Genomic DNA, 25,812 nt, shown 5'->3' with positions numbered 1-25,812 from the left:
GGAAAGCATGACCACTTCAGGTGTGCCAAAAATCTGGAACTTGGATTTGGAGAGTTTCCGGTACATAACTCAGTAATGGATCTAATTCCAGAGTTTCTTTCCAGAAGTCAGTGCAAGACATGGCTGGCGGACACCCAGGCTCAACTTCCCAGTGCTGGAAATGTTTGCTTTTCCTCCTCAGACATGTTCTTTTGGTTTGGGCCTCATTAGGTCATAGTTTTGTCCTTGTGGAATTGATGTTTTCATCTACAACAGAGAGTAAATCATATTCTCACTGAATGAACCGCATTCCAGTTCACTTTTTAAAATTATGTTCACTTTAACTCTCTGACTCTCTTTCGCTGTCTTCCTCTCCCTTAACCCCCACATTTCATCTACATTCCTGGTAGGATCAGGATGATAGATGAAATAGGGCAGAAGTGAAGTTCAACAAAGGTTCTCATGGCGGCACCTTGGACAGGGCTCAGAGTTGGTCAGGACTATCCTGAGGTCTTGGTTTGGGCCTCACAGAATCTCTGACTCAGAGGCCATCTGTCCCTTCTTTCAATGCGAGATTCTCATCTTTCTCCCTCAGAGGATCCCTCCGAACCTCTGAATGAACAGTTTCTTGCTAGGGTGGTTGTGATCTTATCAAGGAGCCCATTCCATTTACGCCCTTTTCAAACACCCTTAGTAAGAAGTATTTACTGAGACTGGAATCTCTGAAACTTCCTTCAAGAAGTTTCTTACCCTTGAAGGCAAATCCTCCTCTTAACCTGTCACCTTCTAGGTTCTTAGAGAGAGAGGACTGCTTTTCTCTTCTCCCTTTAGACATTTCTTTAGCCATGTCGTGTGAGGCAGAGCTTGCCAGCCTCTGGCTGTCTTGACTTCCTCACTCTGTCTTGGTATATTTCAGTTTGCCTGTGGCCTTCTTAAGTAGTGGCAGCCAGCACTGAATACAATATATATTCTCTTGTATTTATATATGTTTACATTTTTTCTACATTCTTTTTATCTTCTCTGTGTAGGTACTGTGAGCTTGGATTCTTCCCTTCCTCTTCCAAAAAGAATTTTAAATATTAAACTCACTTTAAATCTCTCCCCCCATTTCTCTGTCTCTCTCTCACACATACACACACACATGCACACACACACAGAAATACAAATTTAAAAGTACTATTGTGTTAGGGTTTAAAAACGAAGGTCCTTTCAGGCTCTAAAATTCTGCTATAAGTTAGTTCATTCTCAGTATCAAATTTTAAAAATAATGAAATACCCCCAAATCACTTGCAAGAATTTTAAACTATAGGCTAGGGTTCAAAACTACAATCAGACCATATTTTAAATCAAATATACTTCATTTTCTTTTTAAAAAACTACGAAGAAATGCAGCGTATACAGTGGTGTTTTGTCTTTCTAATAAGACATAAGAAAAGATGGTCATAGTTAAATATTCTTTGAAGATGAACTGGAGGTATTAAACCAACTGGCTATGGAATATAATACTTTATAGGCCAGTTCAGGGATGCCTGTGGATAAGGTATGTTAGGTACACAAAGGTCTATATACTTTCCTTTAAAGATGATCATGCCTACCATTCTGTTTAGACTCTACTGGAGAGAGAAGCAATTTATTTGGAGTTACAGTTCTTGCACACCCAAAGCAGTACAGCTCAGGACTAAGGATGCCTATGGAATTCTGGCCTACATGGTTCAGAACACAGTGATGTTTTAGGACAGTCTAAGATGCAAATCACTGCAGGTGGTGACTGCAGCCATGAAATTAAAAGATGCTTACTCCTTGGAAGGAAAGTTATGACCAACCTAGATATCATATTAAAAGAGAGACATTAATTGCCAACAAAGGTCCATCTAGTCAAGACTATGGTTTTTCCAGTAGTCATGTATGGATGTGAGAGTTGGACTATAAAGAAAGCTGAGCACCAAAGAATTGATGCTTTTGAACTGTGGTGTTGGAGAAGACTCTTGAGAGTCCCTTGGACTGCAAGGAGATCCAACCAGTCCATCCTAAAGGAAATCAGTTCTGAATATTCATTGGAAGGACTGATGTTTAAGCTAGAATTACAGTACTTTGACCTCCTGATGCAAAGAACTGACTCATTGGAAAAGACCCTGATTCTGGGAAAAATTGAAGGCAGGAGAAGGGGACGACAGAGGATGAGATGGTTGGATGGCATCACCAACTCCATGGACATGAGTTTGAGTAAACTCCAGGAGTTGGTGATGGACAGGGAGGCCTGGCGTGCTGCAGTCCATGGGGTTGCAAAGAGTCAGACACAACTGGGCAACTGAACTGAACTGAACTGAAGATGCAAATCAGAAGAGTTGTGGGCTTGATCCTGGGAAGTGGTTTGTCTAAGCTTGCTTGGTCCGTATCTTTGTAGGAGTACATCACCTTGGCCAAAACATTCCTGAGCTTTGCCATCTTTAAAATTGGAAGGATATGATTGCAAATTGTGATACACACCCTCTGCATCCCTCATGGACTTGTAATAAAGTCAGATAAAATATATTGAAGATAAAAAAAAGATAATGAAGGTGTTTTGAAAAAGTAAAATGTCTAATACAAGTGAGGTGTTATTGGGTTGGCCAAAAAGTTTGTGCGATTTTCTGTACAGTCTTGCAGCCAACCCCATACTTTACCCCTGCGGTTTGGGTAAACTGAAATAAGGGAGAAAAAGCAAACTTCCCACCAGAAGCCCTGGCTGCATGTGAGGCAACCACAGCACCTCTCTGAGCCTTGGTTTCCTTTGCTCCATGAAGGAGATTGTAAAGATGTTTGTCTCCTATGACTTTGGTGAACTGTGAGTGAGCGAGTATATGTAAAAGCACCCAGACCTACCCCGGTCTAAAGTTTGACTTCATAAATCCTTGTGGTCCTTCAAACCGGAAATTCTGCTCCCCTTTCCTGGAGCTGGAGTAGGCTCAATACATTACATTAAAGCGTCCTGTTTGAGAGCAAATACTCACTTGTACTTTCATCAGACATGCCAGAGAATTTGTTATTCCAGCACACACTCTATCTGTACTCTGGAAATAGTCTCCTGCCCGCCGTGCTTATCAACCCACCCCAGCTATCACCCTTCAAGACCTATTTTTTGAAGCAAAAACAGCAGCAGGTGTTAAATCTGTGTTACCCATCTTTCTGGAAATCCTGCTTCAGGATTCTTTTCACCTCCAGGCCTCCACCCATAGAGTAGCTCTAGCCAGAATGCTTCCTCCTGCCCCATCAACTCAGTCACCATTTGTGCCCTCACATTCTTCAGCTGTCAAGCTTAGGCCTCACCTCTACTGGGCACACTTCCCTCATCTGCAAGGTCTCAGTTGGGTGACTCAGGCTCCTGTGTATTTTTTTTTTTTTATAAACACCAAAAACATCTTGCATTGGGGTTTAGCCAATTAACAATGTTGTGATAGTTTCAGGTCAACAGTGAAGGGACTCAGCCATAAGTATTCATGTATCCATTCTCCCCCAAACCCCCTTCCCCATCCAGGCTGGCACATATCATTGAGCAGAGTTCCCTGTGCTCTACAGTAAGTCCTTGTTGGTTATCCATTTTAAATATAGCAGTGTGTACATGGCCGTCCCAAAGTCCTTATCTGTCCCTTCCCCGCACCCTCCCGGGAACCATGAGTTTGTTTTCTGAGTCTGTGAGTCTCTTTCTGTTTTGTTTAAGTATGTTCATTTGTATCATTTCTGTTTAGATTCCAGATAGAAGGGGTGTCCTGTGATATTTCTCCTTCTCTGACTTACTTCACTCAGTATGACACTCTCTAGTTCTACCTGTGTTGCTGCAAATGTCAGCTCCCGTGTATTTATGTGTCCCAGCAAGGACCACAGTATATGGCAATGGCCTTTTTTTCTGCACTACTTCCCCCCACACTGGCCTGGAGAGTAGTGTTGGTCTAACCTATCGTATTCTCTCGGGAACATGCCGTAAATGAAGACAAGGATGAGATCTACACGGCCTGTGCTTCCCCTCCCTTTCTCCTCTTATGTACTTCTTGGCTTCAGTTACCTCTTTCCAGTAGAAATTTCTTGCCTCTATCATCTTTCTGCTTCAATACTAGGCATTCAGTGACTGCCATGCCTCTGGCCACTGTTGAATCAAAGAGTGAGAGAAACTGAATCCAACATTTGGAATGAGTTGCCTCCTTGCCAGCCAATCTACTGAGCCAACTCGGGACGACATTTCATATATTCTACTTTTTTCCACCCAAGCCTTCCAGTATGCAGTTTGTGATTTTTTTTTGAACTCTTGTTATATGAAGGAAAGAAAGTTCAATATCTACGCCTAGGCTTTTAAACTGAAAATGTATCCCAGTATGAATTTGGCTGTGTGTGTCAGAGTATAGGCAAGTGTGGTATTTTCCCAAGTTATTGGTGAATTAAAGACTAAAGAAAGAAACTGTAATGCAAATCAACCAAGGTTACCTCATCACCAAATGTACCCTGCTCATTTATTTTGACAAGCCCAACTTAACTTTTAATTACCAGGCCTCCTAGTACACTGGTAAAATGTAGCAATAGTGACTTTGGCAGAAGGGGAGAAATCTGTGTAACATGAGCCTTCAGAATGAGTCCATGCTGACTCCTTGTAAAATGGAGTGAGGCAATTCATTTTAAGAAGAATTTCAGTAGAGCAGTTTATGTGATCTGTGACTGTAGTCGCAAATCAGCGAGCCTTTTATGAGCCAAGCACACCAGAACGTGTACATTAAATGAGGGTAGTTCCTCAAAGAAATTTTGTCGGCCGCTCTAAGCCATTCATTTCCCAACAGATTTTGTAAGTCTTCATTTGGAACTATTTTCAAAGTCAGTTTTCAAGTCACTATAAAAAAAAATTGAAAATGTCACTTGAAAGTCCTAATACTGGAGAGGGGAGGCTATTTTTTAGATTGATGCCTACTTTTGATTATTCAGTTGGACTCTTAGTTACTTGGAGCTCTTTCCTAAATTGAATCTTCCCTTGAAGGAAGCAGTTGGGCCATCACGGAGGTCACCCATGAGAAGGTGACATGGCGTTGATAGACCTATTAGGGCCAGAGCCCCTGCTGTACATTTTAATAGGCACTGGAGGGACTTCTGTTCTTGGCAGTTTATCAAAACTCTGTGCAAGTAGGGAAAATCCTACAGACGTGCACAGTTGATGCTCATTACTGTACTTCTTTATTCTCTTTCCCTCTAACTGGCATCAGTTTGGAGTTTGGGTAAAGTTTCTCTGGTGCCTTGGACACATCAAGAGAAAGGGTGCATCATGTCACCCACAGCTTCTACATGGCATGTGGGTCCCGGCCACCCAGTCCTGTGTCCCCACATTCCTAATATTGGTTTTCCTTCCCTCTCTGTAGTTTTTCCCACCCAAAGCAGTAGACTTAAGCCATTGGAAAATGTTTCCTTTCCCTTTCTCTGTTTTCCCACTCCTGCCCACTCTCCACCTTCACCTCTCCCCCCTGCCCTAAAAAAGAAAGCCGAAACACTTGACATGCATCCCTCAGTGCATAACAAATTAAAACTTGCCCACGTCTGTGAAGAGAAAAGCCCAACTGACCTTGAAATGGAAGGATTTCAACCAGTCAACAGACTCTGAGGGTAGACGGGTCTTGTAAGAGGTGTGCCTGAGGGGAAGGAAGTGGGCAAAAGAAGAGAGAAGGAACCTGGATCTGCAGCTTGTAGGCTCAGGGCTGATGGGGTAAGGGTGCTGTGCGAATTTATAAATGTCTGGGCTCTGAGATCCCAGAGGGGTCCAGGGCCAACTATGATGTATAGCAATAAAAATCTCATGTAAAGGCTTTTCAGCTGGACTGCCCTTTCTGGGAAGGCTGAAAAATATTTTCCACCGAGGTGTCTGTTGACCCACTCTCATCGGCCTGGAGCCGCTTGGCCCTCTTGAGTCCAAGCTGCCAGGCTGGCCACGCAGAGGATGGTCTTGGTCTCTTTTCTGGACTTATCCTTGGCATAGCTTCTGCCCTTCCCCCCAGTCGCAGTAGTGAAGTGGCACCGTGTAACCGCACAACACAAGGCAAAGACCTCTTCTTCCTCTGGTTGTAAAATGAAGGAAATGTAACTCCCGCCGCCTAACATTTTATTGTGTTTGTGAGGGTTTCCTTTCTTGACTGCTAAGAGATGCCATGGAGGCTGTGGACAAGCACATACTGTAACATGCTGGTAGTTTATTTGTGAAAAATTGTGTTTTACTGCCGTTGTGGTATAAGAATTCAAAACAATTGTAGAATACAGTTTCAAGCTTAGAATACAAATGAAGGAAATTTCGTTTGACAGGAGGCACCCATAACAAAAGAGGGGAGGATGGCACTTAAGGTTTAATCCTGGATTCCTCTGCAGGGTCAAAGGCTGAAATGCCCCGAGGCCAGGCAGGGCGTGTGGACGAGCAAAACTGATGGGGATTGAGGGGCGAAGCTGAGGAGCACGTGTCCCCGAGACAGGGCAGCGGCAGCTCAACTCCAGCCAATTATTTATTGTGGGGAACACAGACCTGTGCTGCCAGAGCTTCAGTTATTTTTTAAGTGAAGCCAGAAATCCAGAGTTTTATGTGAAATCACCAAAGGTCTACAAGCTGGCAACAGAGTCTATTTTTTAGAAACACTGCTGGGGCCAAACACATCACATCTGTGGGCCAGACTTGGCTCCTGGGCCTCGGGTGTGCCCTCGGTGACTGTTCATTCCATCAGAGCCCGTGGGGCCGTCAGCAAAGGGGGGCTCGCTGGCTTCCACTGTGGCTGGTGTCGGGGGGGTGGGATAGTGCCCCAAGAGCGCAAGGGGGAAAGCACATCCCCGGCCCCGCTCGGTTTCCTGATTGCGTTGGATGAGCTGCAGTGGCTGCCCTAAACCTGCCTCCGATCCCATCACATCCCTGTGTCCTCGAAGGGAGTGCTCGAGGATCCTGCCTGCTCTGTGGGAGGGCAGATGGGGAAGGAAGAGGCGATGTAATAACCACTGGGGCGACCGTGGGCTCACCCTCAGCTGAAAGATGGACTTGATGCTGGGAATGTGACCCGGCTTTGGTGAACCACAGGGATTTCTCTACCTTATAAATGAGGATGCAATAATTCCAGAGTGGCCCCTTGAAAGAAAGAAGCACTGAGAGTTGACAGAAGGAATTGTGTTGTAGATGGCATCAGGCGTGTTAAAGGAGATGGCTGCATGCGCGGGTCCGTTGGGAAGCAAAGAAGAATACTGTATGCCTTGGGCCACTTAATCTGAGGCAGGACCATTCAACCTACTGAGATAAATATGGCCTTCATGTAATGGGCTGGAACTGTTGTAACACTTATGTTCCAGTCTGTTAGAATAAAGAATCTCACTGTCAACCTCCAAGACCAAATATAAAGATTTTCTCATTGTCATGATTTATATTATCCACTGGATATGTTCCATTACAGTGTTTATGCTCAAATGCAAATTGTTCTTCATAATGTCAATAACACCTCAAACAAAGACTCAATGACTGTTAACTTTAGTTAAGATGTGATCATTTGCATTTTGCATTTAGTTTTGCATATCCGTGTATTGAAAGATCCACTTGTTCCCCAGCTTTGACTCATGCTTTTCTACTTCATCTCATGTTTCCATGCTTCTGGTGATACTGTGTCTGGACCCCATCCTAACACCCAGAATCATCTTTGTGTTCACCAAAGCCTTGGGAATAGAGTCTATAAATCAACAGTTCATTGTGGAGTACAGATTTAGTGAAGAGAAATTGGATTGAAAGAAGATCCGTTAGTTGACAAGCTGGAATCCCAAGTCTGGATTGCCTCAGAATCCACCAAAATGGAAGGGAAAGTTATTTTGAATAATTTGCAAGTATGAGTGTGCATATTTTTCTCTGAAAAGCTTTTTGAGGCTTAAAAGAAAAGTGATACATTTTTGTACCAAGCAATTTGCTTACAAACCAATTTTTAGATTTCTGTAAATAATCCAGTTGAATTTAGATATCAAATACACATTGATTTTCTTTTTATTTTATACCTGTGATCTCAGAAGAACTTTTAATATATATTCTAAATGGATAGTCACATTTGTACATGGTAATAGCATCCTAATCCTTTCTTAGATCAACTCTGTGTCCACTAAAAATTAAAAATATATAAAAATGGTATATTCATGTGGGAAGGGACAGAAAGGAAAATTGAGTCAAGTGATGGATTTGAGGTATGGAACGAAGAGTGATTTCCTCTTTTTTGCTGCAACTATGCTATATTTGTAGATTTTTAAAAAAAAAAAAAACCTCAAAATGAGAAATCAGTGCCTTCAGAATCAGAGTTTTCCTTTAAAAACTAGGTATTTTTACAATCTTGATCTTATAAGTTCATTCTCATCAGCCTAGATTTATTTTCACTTTCCAATAATGTATTCTTTACTGTTTGGCAAGTTACCACTTCATTAGAGATCTGAAAGAGGAGAAAATAAATTATTTAAGATTCTCAAGTCTGAGTGCATAAGACAGTTTTTGTAATAAGCAAAACAAGTTACAGGAAATGGAATCTTTTTCAGCATCTCAAAGTTTGCTCTGCAGAAAAGAATGCCCAGCAAGGCACTGGGAAGAGATCTTTATTTCTGTTCCTGACATCTATAGGTGCCACTGCCACTGCTGATGGTGGTGATGATAAGTGATGGGAAAATGAACTGGGAGGTGATATATCTTCCTTGACAGATTTAAAGAACTGCTGCAGGCTGCCCAGAGGCAAGTCCTGACCGAGGACATTCTGGCGCCTGTATCAGGTCCCTCTGGCACTGGCAGGCAAAGCTGTTAGAGGCAGGGGGCGATGCAGTAACTCTGTGGTTTAAATCTGTGCTTAGATCCTTTTTTTGAGGGTGAACAGGAGGTTGCCCTACAAATTCTGAAATATTCATTCTTGTTGGTTAGTTGATATCTGCCTGTCTTTGTGTTATTACCATGGAGAGGCTGAATTCATTACTCCGTGCCCAGGATCCGAGGATATGCCCACATAAACATTTGAATAGGGTTGTCCTCAGATTTCGAGCTTTGCTCCCCATCCTCAAAGCCCATACATTCCCCCATGGTGTAGTGTTAGATGTGGGCTCGATCTGTCTTAATCAAAGGGGAAGAGTCTGACCTGAGTTACTTACTATTCTGGCAAAGACAAACAGGCACAAATGAAATACAGTGAAGGACCCATGGCTACCCACTGGGGAACCTCCTGGGGAGCCCAGAGGAGCTGTGCTTAGAGGGCCAGGCTGGGGACATTGGAAACAAGCGGGAAAGTGTGCTCAAAGGCAGCCCTTGTACCAGTTACTTTTCTCATTTTGTCTGTCTAAATAAAAGGATTTCTGGTTATAAAGCAGCTAACCTTTTTGCTTTTCTCTTGTGCTTCGTTCTTGTCCAGGACTTTATAAGTAGCTGACGTTACTCAAAATGTGCAAAGAAGAATAATGGAAGCCCCTGAATACCTTGATTTGGATGAAATTGACTTCAGTGATGACATCTCTGTAAGTATTGTTCCTTGCAAGCAGTGCTTTCAGGAAATTCTGCCTTAATCTATATGGTCTCCTTTCTCTGTTGTAGTCTATATATTCTAAGCTCTTCCTACCACATTTAGAAATTGACAACAGAAATCCTGCTGTGGCAGACAAACTGTGGTTTGGGGGCCTTCCTGACCAGAAAATGAATGAATCCCACTTCATTTTGTGTGAGCGTGGATGAGAAAGCATGCAACCTCACTGGGCTTCCCCTTCCTAATCTGTTTCTTTCTTGTCACAGTTATTCATTGGGTAAATGTATGAGGTGCCTGCAAATAACATGCACATTCATAAATTTACTTATATACATAATTAGCCTGATTAGTGTAGATGTCCATAATGTCCATAATTAGTCCCTTTTATATGACTGGCTGTGCCACAGCCTGCATGCACGAACATTCATGAAGACACAGACTGAAGGATGGCCAGTATAAGAGCTTTGAACAGTATAAGAGCTTTCAGTCACTGGAGCTTTCAAAACATGGGTTGGACACTTGTTGGGAATATCGAGGAAGAGTCGTGTGTTGCTCAGGACAGGACAGGCTTGCCTCTGAGGCCCTGATTCATCCCGTAGTACTGTGGATGGATGAACTTCCTAGAATCCTCTGCACTCACCAACTTCCTGCTGCCCCCAGCCTGACTTCTGGCTGCTGTGAGTGGATGGTCTGCCTGCTTGCTCAGAGCTTCTTGTGACTCACCCTGGACCGCATGGTCTGTTCTGCCAGAGGCCGGATAGCGATGTTGGCCTCTCAGACCCTAGCCCAGTTGGGCTGACTCTCAGAGTATGTGACGAGAAGGTGGCTTTTCTGAACAAGTTATATGCCTTTTCTTCTCAGGGCCAACACAGACCTACTTCCTGACCTTACTTTCCATTGATGTCTTGGTTTTTGGTCACCAGTGGCAACTGTCTCAAAAACATAGTCTTTCACATGCCTCTGGCAGCAGTGTTATTCTGCTACTTTACTCCTCCCCTTAAGTGAAATATGTGTACTCTATGTAAGAACTGGATTCCGGGGGTGCGTTTGATGACTCACCCATTTTATTTCACCATGGGTGAATCTGCCTACATTTTCCTATATGTGAATTCAGCCTTTCCCTCTTTCAGCTTTCAGACAATTACTCGTTAAGATGGATGTGAAGTGAGTGTTTTCCCTCTCCCTTTTTGAATCACTATGCATGCATGCTCAGTCACTTAGTCATGCCCAGCTCTTCGCAACCCCATCAACTATGGCCCACTAGGCTCCTCTGTCCATGGGATTTCCCGGGCTAGAATACTGGAGCGGGCTGCTATTTCCTCCTCCAGGGGGTCTTCCTGACTCAGGGATGGAACCCACATCTCCTGTGGATCCTTTACCACTGAGCTGCCTGGAAAGCCCCATAATTAATGTGGATCACAGCCTGGTTCTTTTAAAACCACTCCCCTCCAGCTATCTTGAGTTGAGTGGGGAAAAGCAAGGAAAGTGAATGATGATGTGGGGGGTGGGGGTAAGGTAGAAAGTGTTTTAGAAAGGGACACGTTATGATTATCAGTTCAGGGTGGTGCGTAGACTTTGAAGGCACCAGTCTGGGCTGCAGCCTCGTCCTGACCTTTGCTGGCTGTAGCACAATAACTGCCTTGCTGATATACCCACCTCATTTTTGAGATTGTTTCGAGGATTCAGTGAAATAGTAATATACGGAAAGCACTTATCTTGGCACACAGTAAGTTGCTCTTAAAAATGGTAGCTTTTGTTATTATTTCAATGAATGCTACAATAATATTTATATGACCAATGGTGAAGAAAGAACTCCAGGGAAAAGACCAGGCATCATGTCAAGACTTTTTAAAAAAAATACAATAGAGCAGTTGTGTTTATAGAAGAGTCATCTGGCAGAAGCCCATAATTTTGATGAATTAGGAATCTCCACTTGAAAGATAATAAAATATGTTAAGCAATAACTGAAGCTGTTTAGCGAATTAGGATTCAGAATTATGCAATAGTTGAGCTTCTATAGCCTGACCACTCTGAAACATAAGTAAAGATCTCCATCTGCAATTGTGTAACTGCACTCAAACTCACCCCCTTTAGATGTATTTCTATTGTTTGGATCTTTAACCTGCATTTAAACTGAAACCAGAAGGGAAAAAATGAAATTGCATAGACTTGATAAACTAATGATAATGGTTAACATTGAGCACTTCCCAGGGGATAAGCATTATCTTGTTTAATACAATAATTCTCTGAAGAAGGGAAAATTGTTATTTTCCTTTTATAGATGAGGAAACTTGAGTTTTTAGATGTTGTTTAACTTGCCCAGCGTCACCCACTGAATTAGGAGCACTGTCTTTGGAATATCTGCTTTTAGCCTCAGTACTTGGGGCAACTTTACCCTTCCCCCAGGGGACGTTTAACAATACCTGGAGATGTTTTTGATTGTCATAACTGGGGAGGTATAACCGGCATTTGGTGGGTAGAGACCAGGGATGAATTTAAACATCCTGCAATGCCTAGGAAAATACCCTCCCAGAAAGAATTATCTAGCCTAAGATGCTGGCTGTACTGAGAATGAACAATCCTGGTCTATTTCAATCCACTTAAAACTAAAGAAACTCTACTCTAACTGGCATCCTCTGTAACATAGTAGATTATTTTATAGTTGTTCCATCTCATCCAGGTTTAAGACTTTAAACGTGTAGAATATATTGTCCTATATAATGTCTTCATGGGAAGAGAAGTGGACATAGCCTCTAAAACATTGAAATGATTGTTCTCAGTCTATTTAGGTAACCTCGGAGCAATAAATTTACATCTCCTTTAAGGGCTAAGTGGATATAATTCAGATGCTAACATTAGGGGAAAAAACCCCACAAAGATGTGTTCAACTTGCTAATTCACTGGTATAACAAAAAATGTGTGTGCATCCATACTGTCTCAGTCATGTCCAACTCTTTGCGACCCCATGGGCTGTAGCCCACCAGACCCCTCCGTCCATGGAATTTTCCAGGCAAGAATACTGGAGTGGGTTGCCATTTCCTCTTCCAGAGGATCTTCACCACCCAGTGATCAAACCCACATCTCTTGTGTCTCTTGCATTGACTGGCGAATTCTTTATCATTGCACCATCTGGGAGGCCCAGCAAGAAATGTTGGCTCCCAAAAACTTGCCTGTATTGTTAAAATTCTGTAAACCTCCTTTTCTGACAGCCTTTATGCTCCTTTCCTGGTTTAGTGGCAGGAAGGGGGAAGGGGAATGCATAATACATTTGAAAAAGATGTTTACAAAAGAGATGCCCAAGTTTAAAACTCCTTTTCTTACTCTCCAACCATAGCCCTTTTACGTATTATAGGGTTTCTGTTTCATGATTTTCCCCCCTGGTCATGAGCCTAGTTCTTGTTTTAATTAAAACACAAGCTGTATATTGGTACAGAAAAAGCAGAGCTTTTTTGCCTTTACCTAATGAGACAAAACACAGAAGGCAATCAAATTATTTTGAAGTTTCCCAGACTCAAAAATAGTGCTCATCTTTTGCAAAATGCAGAGTTTAAACTATACATTCTTGTAACTCTGCCATCTGAAAGGGCAGAACATTGTGCAATGACTGAGGGTCTGTGAGGGAGAGATGACGACATACATAAACACAGAGGTTCAAAGTTGGACTTTTCTGTCACTGCAAATGTGTTTACAGAGTTCCTTCTTTATTCCTATGGAAGCCAGCTCTCTCTATCTTAAAAAGGAAAAATGCTCTGAAATATTATTTTACCATAGAGTCCTTAGTAGCCATGATGTATATTTTATGAAGAGAGGCCAATTTGCTGTCCTCAAAAGTAAGATTATACACAGGACTGAACAAAGCGGAGGCCAAACCATGGATCCACCGCAGTGCTCCACTCATGAGCCGTCAAATGTTGGCTGCGCCATGCACTGCAATGAGCTCTTTAAATCGCTGGTCCTAAAAAATAAACAAATAAATAAATCATTGGTCCTGGTTAATCCTCATATCAGCTCTGCAAAGCGGCCCTATTTATAATCCCCTGTTTGGCAGATGAAAATAAGGAGGCTTAGAGAGATAGTCTGACTTTCACAAGGTTACAGATAGATAAGTGGGAGGGTCAGGATTTCAATACAGAACTGTTTGTGTTACTTTTTCTCTCTTGTGCAATTTGGTTGAATAAAATCATCTCTGGACCAGTCGTCTCACCCATCACTACCCCTAGCTGTCACTGAAGCGATTGCAGAGTGCTTATCAATAGTAAAGGACTTGATATACAGTGTAAATAAATATTAATAAAATAAAAGAAGCTAGGAGAACTTAAACAACCCTCCTAATTTAATTGTTCCTCAGTTTTTCCATCTGTTAAGTCATAATAATCTATCTCTACCTATTGTCCTATATTTTATGGAGAAGATATGAAACGTATATTTATGTCCACACATAAACTCACACTTCTGTTCATCTGCAGACACAAGTGCATATATGTAAACACATATATGTATACAAATACCTACATGTACATATAAACATGTACACATACATGTAAATGGACACACACAGGCATGTGTGCACACGCATATAAATAGAACTAACTACAATGCTTTATTCCTTAGCACAGGAATTTTTCTTGCTTTTCTGTATCACCATGACTGCAGCTTTGGTGGAAGTTGACATTTTTGACAATCACATAGTGTATGTTTTGTGCAAATCAGTTGAGATCAAGATCAGTAAGTGTCCTTTCACTTTATTGTCCCTTTTGACCTAAGCCCTTGCAGCCCAGGGTAATAGCACAGACTTGGGTGGATTCATTTTCCTAAAGTGCTTAAGGGGCTTCCCCAGTGGCTGAGGGGTAGAGAATCCACCTGCAGTGCGGGAGCCACAGGAGATGCGGGTTTGGGTCAGGGAGATCCCCTGGACGAGGGCGTGGCAACTGACTCCAGTAGTATCGTCTGAAGAATCCCATGGACAAGGAGCCTGGCGAGCTATGAGAGCTGGTCGCAAAGAGTAGGACACGACTGAAGCAACTGAGCAAGCTAGCGAAGTGCTTAAACCACTGGTAGGAAAATAAATTCTTATGGCAAATAAATCTCACTCTCAGTGAGTTTTCACATCTCCGTCCCACAGACTGGGCATCACTTACACTAAAATACCAGCCCGCCCCCCGTCCCCTTTTTGTGTATATCACCTTGTGCTCAACTCATTCCACTGACACTTCCCAGATTTCATTACATTCTGACCAAGAAGTGCTTCCAGGTAGTGGGAGACCTTGAGAAAGGGCCTGAAGAGCTTATCACATGCACCCAGGCACTGAGATGGGGTGGGTAAAGAGTACAGCTTTTGTTCCAGTTTTAGGTGTGAAAAAAGTCTAGAGAGATGCTCAAGGTGCAGAGAACCTTGCTTGTCCCTCCTCTCTAGCTCGGACTCTAAAACCCTCGTATCTTTCCTTGGTGCTTCCTAGAAGGTTACTAAGGTGTTTAGGGGCCTCAGATCGCCTCCATCTCTTCTTCGCTGTCCCTGCCCTTCCGAGCCATCACCCTGCTCTTATTTCCGTTCAAACTTCTCCACAGTGCTTCTCAGTAGGATCTGTTTCATCAGCTCTTCAGAATGCCCCAGCTTTTGGCAGTGTCCTTTTTGTAGTGTCTTGTATCCAAGTCTCAGTTACCTCTCATTGGTCCCTTCTCCAGCTCACCGTTACTCAAAACCTCATACTTGTTCTAATATTATGTGTGTCTTACCATTTTCTTAATGCCTGCCAGGAAAGGAATGAAAAATAATCTAATCCAGGCAAAATTTAATTTCAAATTTATGTCCCATAACTAGTGTTAGAGTGCAGGCCCAGAACCCATGTCCCCAGACTCCAAACTTGGACCTGACTGACATCCATCCACACCTGAGAAGGTAGAGAGCAATCTTACAGACGCGGAGAGATTTCCCAGCAGAATGAACAGTCGGTTGGTTTACTGTTTTGCCCTTCTCTTACTCTGTAAATAGTTTTCATCTTGCCCAACAGTCATGACACTTATTAAGTTGACTGCAGGTTATTTATGCAAACTATTTACCATTTATGAACAAGTACATGTTATACCAGTCTACTCAACAGGCATGTATTAAACATTACAGTGTGCCAGGCATGGTTCTGGACTTGAGGTGAATGACACAGATGTGTTCTGTGTTCTGTGTTCTCACCTGTGCTAACAGTTGAGCATATTATGAAATGTCAGGCCACCTTAAATAGTAGGTCACAATTAATTACAGTATCAAACTCTATTCTTGAAGTCAGTCTTTATATTTTGGTAGTGATTGATTATTGGCTCACAATTAAAAGTATGCAATCATTGAAGTCAAATAAGGCTTGTGGTTGGCCATCTACCCTACTGTAAGATAACTTGCTTTCTAAATCTTTTATAGTTTGTAATTTTTGCCTCAATAGTTACCAGTATTTTAGCTCATTTTTTATACTTTTTAATTAAATAATAATAATAACTAACAATTTTTGAACACATGCTATGCATCAGACACCATTCCTGATATTTTTCATTATTACCTCATAATCTTCACAGCCACATTCTGACGTAGATACCATTAGTACCTATGTTACAGAAACTTGTAATATGCAGAGATTGAGTAACTAAGATTAATTAGCTGGAAAATGGTGAAGTCAGGCTTCCCTGGTGGCTCAGAGGGTAAAGTGTCTGCCTGCAATGCAGGAGACCTGGGTTCAATCCCTGGGTCAGGAAGATCCCCTGGAGAAGGAAATGGCAACCCACTCCAGTATTCTTGCCTGGGAAATCCCATGGACGGAGGAGCCTGGTAGGCTACAGTCCATGGGGTCGCAAGAGTTGGACACAACTGAGCAATCACTTCACTTCAGGCTATAACATGTGCAGTCTAGCTGTAGAGTCCAGGTATGTAACTACTACCTTGAAAAATGACTTCTGCTCAGCCCCGTGGTCACCGGTAGCCACCCTCGTCCACCCACATCCTTTCCCATCCATGACCACTCCCCACAGTAGAAGAGGATCATTCAATTCTGCAGTCTCATCATCCCTTCACCAATGTGGATTTTCATCTTTTGTCTGACTGTACGTATTAACATTACAATGGAGTCATTCCTGGTGTACTTCTAATATGCTCAGAGAGAATTACTGAATTTTCCCAAATACCAACCGCAAGGACTGTTTTAGCATGGAAGAATTTGACGCTTATCAATTTTCTAAATACCTCTTGGAGCATAGGATAAAAACAAGGAGTAAGAGCAAAAATCAAATGCATTTAAATTAGGATAATTTATAATAATTTTCTTTAAAAGAGTCTGAATGGTGGAAAGAATTATATATTTAAAACAGACTGAGATGTATATGACTTCACAGGTGGCTCAATGGTAAAGAATCCTCATGCAATGCAGAAGATGCAGGAAATGCAGGTTCAATCCCTGGGTCAGGAAGATCCCCTGGAAAAGGCAATGGTGACCCACTCCAGTATTCTTGCCTGGGAAATCTCATGGACAGAGGAGCCTAAGGGGCTCCATCCATGGGGTCACAAAGAGTCGGACGTGACTGAGCATGCATACACGGGATTTGTTTAGTCACCAAGTCATGTCCAACCCTGTGTCTTTGTGACCCTATGGACTGTGGCACACCAGGCTTCCCTGTCCTACACTATTTCCCAGAGTATGTTCAAACTCATGTCCTTTGAGTCAGTGATGACATCTAACCATCTTATCCTCTGTTGTCCCCTTCTCTTCCTGCCCTCAGTCTTTCCCAGCATTAGGGTCTTTTCCAATGAGTCAGCTCTTCACATCAGGTGGCCAAAGTTTTGGAGCTTCAGCTTCAGCATCAGTGCTTCCAATGAGTATTCATGGTTTGTTTCCTTTAGGATTAACTGGTTTGATCTCCTTGCAATCCAAGGGACTCTGAAGAGTCTTCAGCACCACAATTCAAAAGCATCAGTTCTTCGGCACCCAGTCTTCCTTATGGTCCAACTCTTATATCCGTACATGACTACTGGAAAAACCATAGCTTTGACTATACGGACCTTCGTCAGCAGAGTGATGTCTCTGCTTTCTAATAGGCTATTTAGGTTTGTCATAGCTTTTCTTCTAAGGAGCAAGCATCTTTTAATTTCATGGCTGCAGTCACTGTCCATAGTGATTTTAGAGCCCAAGAAAAGAAAATCAGTCACCATTTCCACTTTTTCCCCATCTATTTGTCATAAAGTAATGAGACCAGATGCCATGATCTTAGTTTTTGAATGCTGAGTTTTAAACCAACTTTTTCTCCCTCCTCTTTCACCCTCATCAAGAAGCTCTTTAGTTCCTCTTGACTTTCTGCCATTAGAGTGGTATCATCTGCCTGTCTGAGGTTTTTGATGTTTTTCCCCACAACCTCGATTCCAGCTTGTGATTCATCCAGCCCAACATCTCACATGATGTACTCTGCTTAAGTTAGTTCAATCACTCTGTCATATCTGACTCTTTGCAACCCCATGGACTGCACATGCATGGTGACAATATTCAGCCTTGACGTACTCCGTTCCCAATTTTGAACCAAGCTGTTCCATGTATGGTTCTAATTGTTACTTCTTGACCTGCATATAGGTTTCTTTGGAGACAGATAAGGTGATCTGATATTCCCATCTCTTTAAGAATTTTCCATGCATGGGATATGTGTGTGTGTGTGTGTGTGTGTGTGTGTGTGTGAATATGTAGATGACCAGTGTCTGTACTATGTAGAGGTGATGGTTGAAATTGTGGGAATCAGTAAGTTCACCTGAGAAGCATGGAATATGAAAAGGGAAGAGTGTCCCAAGAAAGGAACTGTGCAGAAGTGTGTCCTGTGAGGAAGAGGAAAAAGAAGCTTCTCCAAAGAAGACAGGAAAGAAGTTTTCAAAGATATAAGAGATAACTAAGGGAGATAGAAAGAGGGGGAGGGATGATTTAAAGAATTTAAAGTACCACTTACAATGGTCAAGTGTGGGAAATAGATCATTAGAAAGAGCAATGTCTGAAAAGTGCCACTGGATTTTCCAGTTGAAACTCATGGATGGACACAGTAAGAGCAGTCCTATGGGTGAGGGCACAAATAACACATCGTTGTGGCTGGAGGAGTGAATGCAGAGCTGAGGAAGTGGGAGACAGGAACCAAGGCAATTCTTTCAAAAAAGATGGCTGTGAACACGTGAGCAGGAAACCACCCATGACCGACTGAGGAGGCAGCATGTCTTGAGGTGGTGGGGGTGCTTGTTTAATTTTACAGGATCAGAGGAGAGAGCTGATGTTGAGAGAGTGGCTGAGGAGAAGGAGAGAAGAGAGGGTGATGGCGGAGCATGAGTCCGAGGAGATGGGAGACAAGGAGTTCTGAGCCGTAAGAGCAGGCTGGCATGATGAAGGTGTGGAGTGTGAGTGCCACACCCTCAGAGAAGGGGAAACAGAGCATGATCTGTTAGCGAGGGCGTGAACTCAGGACACTACTCCCCGGAGTTGGGCCACTGGAGAGGAAGTCACAGTTTTAGGGAAATATTGCACCTCTGAAAATCTCTGTTCAGCTCTGTGCCTTTGCTTTCCCTACCAACTTTGCATGTACACATTTTTGTCATTTTTAGTGTGTGACTGTGTAGATACCCGCTTGAATTTTGGAAAGCTATGTGAGAGACCACAAATTTCAGGATAGTTGTTTGGATGACTGGCCTAATGGTTTCTTTTGGAAACTCAATGCGACCTTGGTTGTTTAAAAGTCTCTAGCTTGAAAAGGTGTTAGGATTTTAGTTCTTTCATTTTCTGTGGCTCATGACCATTTGAGTAATGTCTGCTCATTCACCCAACTGGCTCCAGTTCTCAGGAGCAAGGGCCAAAGCTTTTCAGCCCTGAACAGTATGTAGGGTGGTCAGAGGTCCCCAAAGCCCAGTGTAGAAGTCACAGCCTGTAATTATGAATCCCATGCATGTTCAAACTGTTTTGCATGGCAGAGTGACAACATTGGGATCTGTAGGATCATCTTAACATCACAGCAACTCTGTGTAGTTTGTGAAGCTAAGTTTCAGTGTCTGTTCTTGGACATGGGTTCTCTTGGAGGAGGAAAGACCAAAGAAGTGAAATAAAGTGCTGAGACAGGCTGGGCTGTCCTTCCTTTCCTTTCCAGTCCCAGCCTGGCCCCCCTCTTCCTGTCTCATCAGTTCTCAAGTCTTGATCTCCTGAACTGCGAATCATGAGAGGCACAAAGATGAGGAGGGAAGAGCTGTGGTACTCACGAGGAAGATGAGTTAGAGAGAAGAGACCAGAACATTTAACATCATTTTATAGCTTGCAGATTGACTTCACTTACATGATCTCATCTGATTATCTGTATTTTCTAAATAAAGAAACTGAGCTTCAGAGATTGGAAATGATTTCTCTGCCCAGAACTACAGAATTAATAAATGTCAGAAGTAGGACTTGAATCCAGAGCTTCTGGCTCCAAATCCATTGTCTCTATATGAAAAGCTAAGGCACCAGCTGCCATTCATGCTGTGAATATATTAGAAGTGTTTATTCTTTTAAATATGTCCTATTACATTGCAAGACAGGTAGGTATGGCGTTTTCTAAGGTGATTAGTGCCATATAAATATTATGGAGTACTACCAGTGGCTCAGATGATAAAGAATCTGCCTGCAGTGCAGGAGACCTGGGTCGGGAAGATTTGATCCCTGGTCCTTCTCCAGGGAAGATGCTCTAGAGAAGGAAATGGCAACCCACTCCAGTATTCTTGCCTGGAAAATCCCATGGACAGAAGAGCCTGGTGAGCTTGAGTCCATGGGGTTGCAAAGAGTTGGACACAACTGAGCGACTAACGTGCACATGAAGTTTCTTAAGAAGATTAGTGCTATATAAATATTAATCACTACCATTATTAGTATTAGTATTGCCACCAATATCATGGGCTACCTAGGAAAATTCGTTTTATTCAAGTTGGTAAGTACCTAGTATCTCTGGTAAATAAAATATTGTCCACATACTCAGAAAGCAGAGAAAGACATTATATAAAGGTATAGATGAAATGTCACATGGTGGATTCTGTACTGAACATATGGGCAAGATAAAGAAATAAAGAACAGTGGTCCTTGAGCTTCACTAGGCATCAGAATCAGCTGAATGGTTTATAAAAACACAGATTGCTGTTGTTGTTCAGTTGCTCAGTTGTGTCCCCCTCTTTACGACTCTCTGGGCTGCAGCAGGCCAGGCTTCCCTGTTCTCTACTATCTTCTGGAGTTTGCTCAATCTCATGTTCATTGAGTTGATGATGCCACCCAACCATCTTATCCTCTGTCGCCCCCTTGTCCTCCTGCTGTCACTCTTTCCTGGATTGCTGGGCCCTGCCTTAAAGTTTCTGGGGTGGGGCCCAAGAATGTGAATTCCTAACAAGTTCCTAAACGGTGTTAATGCCATTGATCTGGCCACCACACTTTGAAAGCTGAGATAAGTTCCACCTGGGAGGATCAGAGAAGATATGAGGGATCCACAAGAAATTTGGTATTACCAGAAGAACCAGAAGAAGAGGACAGTGGTGAGAGATGAGTCTAAGCTCATGGCAGGCTGCCCATGCCTTGCTAAGGCCTGTTGATCATTTTTCTAGGGGCAGGGCAGAGCCACTGAAGATTTGAAACTGAGAAGCACCTTAGTCAAATTTACATTTTAGAAAACTAAGTAATTTTAGAGCAAGTACAGAAGCATGGAAGGAATTCCCACTTACAACCTAAATATGAAAGAACTTGCTTGACCATCTATAATATTATGTCCCAGGATTAATCACACGTGTGTATAGCTTAGCATTTCAGTCAGTGAATAAGTTGTTTTGTGCCATGCATGTATACTAAAGACATCATCCTTTCCCTCGGGCACTTGTGGGAGCCAGCACAGCACAGGGGAACAGAGCAACAGCAAGATTTTCTTATCAAGGGCAGAAAAGCGTCCCTTTCTGGCTGACTTCACTTAGCATGATAGTCCCTGAAAAGTGAAGTGAAGTCAGGTGAACGTTGCTCAGTCATGTCCAACTCTTTGTGACCCCATCGTCTATAAAGTCTATGGAATTCTCCAGGCCAGAGTACTGGAGTGGGTTGCCATTCCCTTCTTCAGAGGATCTTTCCAACCCAAGGATCAAACCCAGGTCTCCTGCATTGCAGGCGGATTCTTGACCAGCTGAGCCACAGGGGACGCCCATGATGGTCCCTAGTTGCATCCATCTAAAACATGATATAAATGGACCTATCTATGAAACAGAAATAGAATCACACGACATAGAAAATAGACTGGTGGTTGCCAAGAGAGAGGGGGTTGGAAGAGGCTGGATTGGGAGTTTGGGATTAGCAGATGCAAACTGGTATATGTAGAATGGATAAACTACAGAGTCCTTGGAGGGAACTGTATTCAATATCCCATGGTAAACCGCAGTGGAAAAGAATATGAAAAAGAATGTATGTATATATGTATATGTATAAAACTGAGTCACTTTGTTATACACAGAAATGGTGAACACAACATTGTAAGTCAACTATACTTCAATTTTAAATAATTAACTGAAAGTGAAAGTGAAGTCGCTCAGTCGTGTCCGACTCTTTGCGACCCCATGGACTGTAGCTTACCAGGCTCCTCTGTCCATGGGATTCTCTAGGCAAGCATACTGGAGTGGGTTGCCATTTCCTTCTCCAGGAGATCTTCCCAACCCAGGGATCGAACCCAGGTCTCCCTCCCACATTGCAGGCAGATGCTTTACCCTCTGAGCCACCTGGGAAGCTCAAATAATTGGCTAATTTTTTAGAAAGATTATGTTCAGTCAGGGCTAAAGCAATCAGGCAGGGTTTCACAGAGAATGTGGAACTCTGTGAAACCCTGGCCTTGAGGAGCAGAGAGCATTTGCCCAGCCAAAAGAAAGCATTGCAGGCAGGGAGGCCCCAGAGTAAAAGAACTGAAGGGAAACTAAACTTTGAATGCACAGGGACATGGAAGAAGTGAAGTCTTTGGCAGGGGCTTTCCTTGAAGCATGCTGGAGGAGTGGGAAAGAAGTTTGAATCAAAAATATTGTTTCCTCTAAAGATGCTTAGAAAAAATCAGAACGCAGCACAGAGATAGGAAATATAATACTTTTCGGCCATCTTCAAGACCCTTCTCCTCTCTTGTCACTCAAGGATAATAGGAATCAAGGGAACACAATATAAAGGCTTGGGTTGGGGTCAAGACACAGGGAAGATACGGGGCTTTGGTTCTCTTAGGACCAAAATAACAGTCATGGCTACCCTGGGAGCTGGCCATTGTCCTGAGAATGGGTGGGCTGGTAACATAACAGCTCCTTATAAGAGGCCATCCGTCGTGTAAACCCGGGTGAAGTCCTGGGAAAGCTTTCCTCTCAGCTCCCAAATGGCATCACAATGCATTTGTGAAAGGAGACTTCCTGGGTTGTTTGCTTATTCCCAGGTTTGCAGATATGAAAATTTATTTTTTGTGTTAGTTTTGTGAATTTCATATTTCTGCTGTTATCTCTTCATATCACAACTTAACCATCTGTACAGAACTTAACCATCTGTACAGCACTCTCTTAAGTTTTATCTTGTATCCAAAGAACAGTGTACTTGCTGAAACAAATCCACAAATTGATTTTTTTCCTCATGTGTCCTTAAAGATTTGTTCACAGTGTAGGTTAGAGTCATTGCTGAATTTGACATTCCATATATACTTATAATTATCCAAAACTTTGATTTTCTGGCCAACACCTCATCTTTGTCTTAGATTACTATTTATTTCCATGACCAGGAGTAAGCACATGACTTTTTCTACAATGTCATATTCCCAAAGAATTAAGATGGATACCTTCCCCAAAGTGACTTACTGTGTGGCTGTGGTTGAGAGGCAGAGCCACCAGAAGTAAAACAGATTGAGGCAGTGAATGGGGCTCAGCCAGGCTCATCTCTGTAGCTCAGTCCCTCTACCAACCAGGCATCCTGTGGGCAGTTGAAATGAAAACCTCATCAAATTAAAAGTGATTGCATACTGTGGACCTTTGCAGTCATATCAGAGGAGCTGAAGGTACATGGCAATCACACTGGAGGAGCTGAAGGTGCAGCTAATAAATTGTAGGTTCTGACATTTCTGACATGGGGTGGGAGGTGGCAGTTAGGATGCATGTGGCTGAAAATGCAGATAGCAGCACACCCAGTTTAATCAAATACTTATCATTAGGCCCACTGAGCAACTTATTGAATTTACCATTAACTATATTTAAACATGATCAATCTGAAACTTCCTGTCTGAGATTTTGCCTTGGAAGAAAAGGAAAAAAAGAGAGGGTAAGACTTTGCCAAAGGGTGCTTTCATGGGGTTGATGGCAGCCGAAACAAAAGGCCCAGTTTTAATTGAATCACAGACTGTGTAATTATTTAACCTGTACCAGCTGGCCTCAGGAAGCTACCAGATTTCCTTAGAGAGCTTATACTTGGCCAGAAACAGAAGGTAACTTATGAGTAACAAGAAAAATGCTTCTGTACCTGTGTTACCTCCCACTCCCAGAGAACTTAACGTAAAAGGGGAAGAACTTCCTCGGAGTTCATTTTTGGCTTAAGAGGCAGTCCTCCATCCCTGGAGTATGTGAAGTGGTTTGCTAAAACACCTGTAGTCTCTGAGGAATAGCCAACATAAACAGGATGTTATTGCATCAGACAGGTAAGAGTCATTTCTCTAATTAGTCATCTGAGATTTCATTTTCCACTTGGAAGTACTGGAAATTTAATTTGTTTGTGATGTGCAATTGGCAAACTGACAATCGCTCCAACTGCCCCTCCCTCTGTCTTGCTGTGCTGATACCACATGGAAAGTGCAAAGGTGGAACGTGGGGGGGCTCAGTGTAGACACTGCTTCATCCATCAACATCAAGCTAACTGAAGCACCTTCCTATAGACGAATGTGTCCCAATTACACATCCCTCACTTGTAATGAGTTTCTCACAATCATTTTTCTTTTAGATAATGTTTTTGTTTTTCTCAATCCCCTTCCCAGTTTTGCAAGGTGAAGTCATTCAGAATCCATGCTCATTTACATAAGAGCGTTGTTCTTAAAGGTACAGAGTAAACTATTTTCAGGAAGCTATATATTGTGAATTAAAGTATGATTGAAGACCGTCCCTGACTTGGCCTTTGATTAAAGAAAGAGTTCATCCTATTTACATTGTTTTAAAACACCCTTCTCCAAAGAAAGATTGATTGGCATCAAATGTCATTCCTATACATCATAACTATTGATTTTACATTTGTTGTAGCTCCTCTGATTTTATGCCCCTTTATGTCATAATCTATCATCCTGATAGCAGCCCCTGAGTTGGTGCTGGGACTGAGCCTGCAGGGTGGTTTCTTTCAATTTAGACTAATCTATCCGTGAAACAGATGAGCTTTCAAACAGAACCGTGCTCTTCTCACTTTTCATAGCATTATCCTGGTATTTCCCATGGAGATCGCAGTATGATTTGTGGTAGCATTAGGGACATTTCTGCAGTCCAGGAGAGATGGCTTCTGGCTACCCTGGATGCTGTAGGAAGCTGGGTGCTCCTCCTCTTGACTTTTTTTTTTTTCCACACATAGATTCACTCTTAGGATTCAGAGTGCAAATATTATGGCTGTTTTCTGGAAGCTGTCAAGGTTCAGAAAAATCCATCTTCCACAAGTAGCAGAAGAGATAGAATATCTGCTGGCTGCACCCCACCTCATTTGTTAAAGGACTGTCCAGACCTCTTTTTAATCTGTATCTACTTACATGTTTATAGGTAGAGTATGGGCTGCAGCCAGATCACCAAGCAGCCCATTTATCGTAAACTTAGGCTTTCTGGACATACATGTTGTACTCAGGTATCACTTTTTGTGTTTTGGTTTTCTGGCCAGTTGAATGAATGTAATGCTCTTGTTTTAAATTGTTACTTTACACTCTTTTTCCTCTGGCTTCCCGTTCAGTATTCAGTCACATCACTCAAGACCATCCCAGAACTGTGCCGAAGATGTGATTCGCAAAATGAAGACAGATCAGGTAAGTTTGGCTCCGCACCTCTTGCTTATCCTGCCTTTTAGACTGTGGGGGACTCCTCCTGGAATCTTTTCCCCCATCAAACTGGTTGCTCCTGCTTTCTGTTTTCTTCTTTTATGGCTTATCCACTCACCACCCACCCCCAACAAACAGATGTGAGGTCATCCTCCAGAGACCAACTGGACGGGGAGGCCCTGATGAGGACCCAGTTGTATACAAATAAATGTAGGCGATCATCACAGTCGCTCCAAACCACAGTATACGCAGCAATTTACTGCAAACCCGAGAAACCATTGGTGACAAAACA

The 25,812-nt window shown here is 42.6% G+C and overlaps 1 protein-coding gene across 18 annotated transcripts in view; it reads left to right on the top strand.

The window, feature by feature from the left end:
- SNCAIP (synuclein alpha interacting protein) overlaps nucleotides 1–25,812 on the top strand; it is a 153,767-nt gene that overhangs the window by 64,890 nt on the left and 63,065 nt on the right. For 16 of the 18 annotated variants that reach the window (XM_070465111.1, XM_070465106.1, XM_070465107.1 and 13 more), the window contains 2 exons: nucleotides 9,369–9,471; nucleotides 25,436–25,508. In XM_070465111.1, coding sequence (XP_070321212.1) covers nucleotides 9,415–9,471; nucleotides 25,436–25,508 — 130 coding nt within the window. In that variant the 5' untranslated portion in view covers nucleotides 9,369–9,414. Of the gene's footprint in view, nucleotides 1–9,368; nucleotides 9,472–24,023; nucleotides 24,159–24,486; nucleotides 24,553–25,435; nucleotides 25,509–25,812 lie in introns of those variants that run through there. The other 2 variants (XM_070465116.1, XM_020891034.2) reach the window with 2 other exon arrangements.

The sequence above is a fragment of the Odocoileus virginianus genome, chromosome 3 (assembly GCF_023699985.2).
Source record: "Odocoileus virginianus isolate 20LAN1187 ecotype Illinois chromosome 3, Ovbor_1.2, whole genome shotgun sequence".
NCBI lineage: Eukaryota > Metazoa > Chordata > Mammalia > Artiodactyla > Cervidae > Odocoileus > Odocoileus virginianus.
Note: the sequence above shows the minus strand (reverse complement) of the source record. Positions and strands in the feature narration are given on the sequence as shown.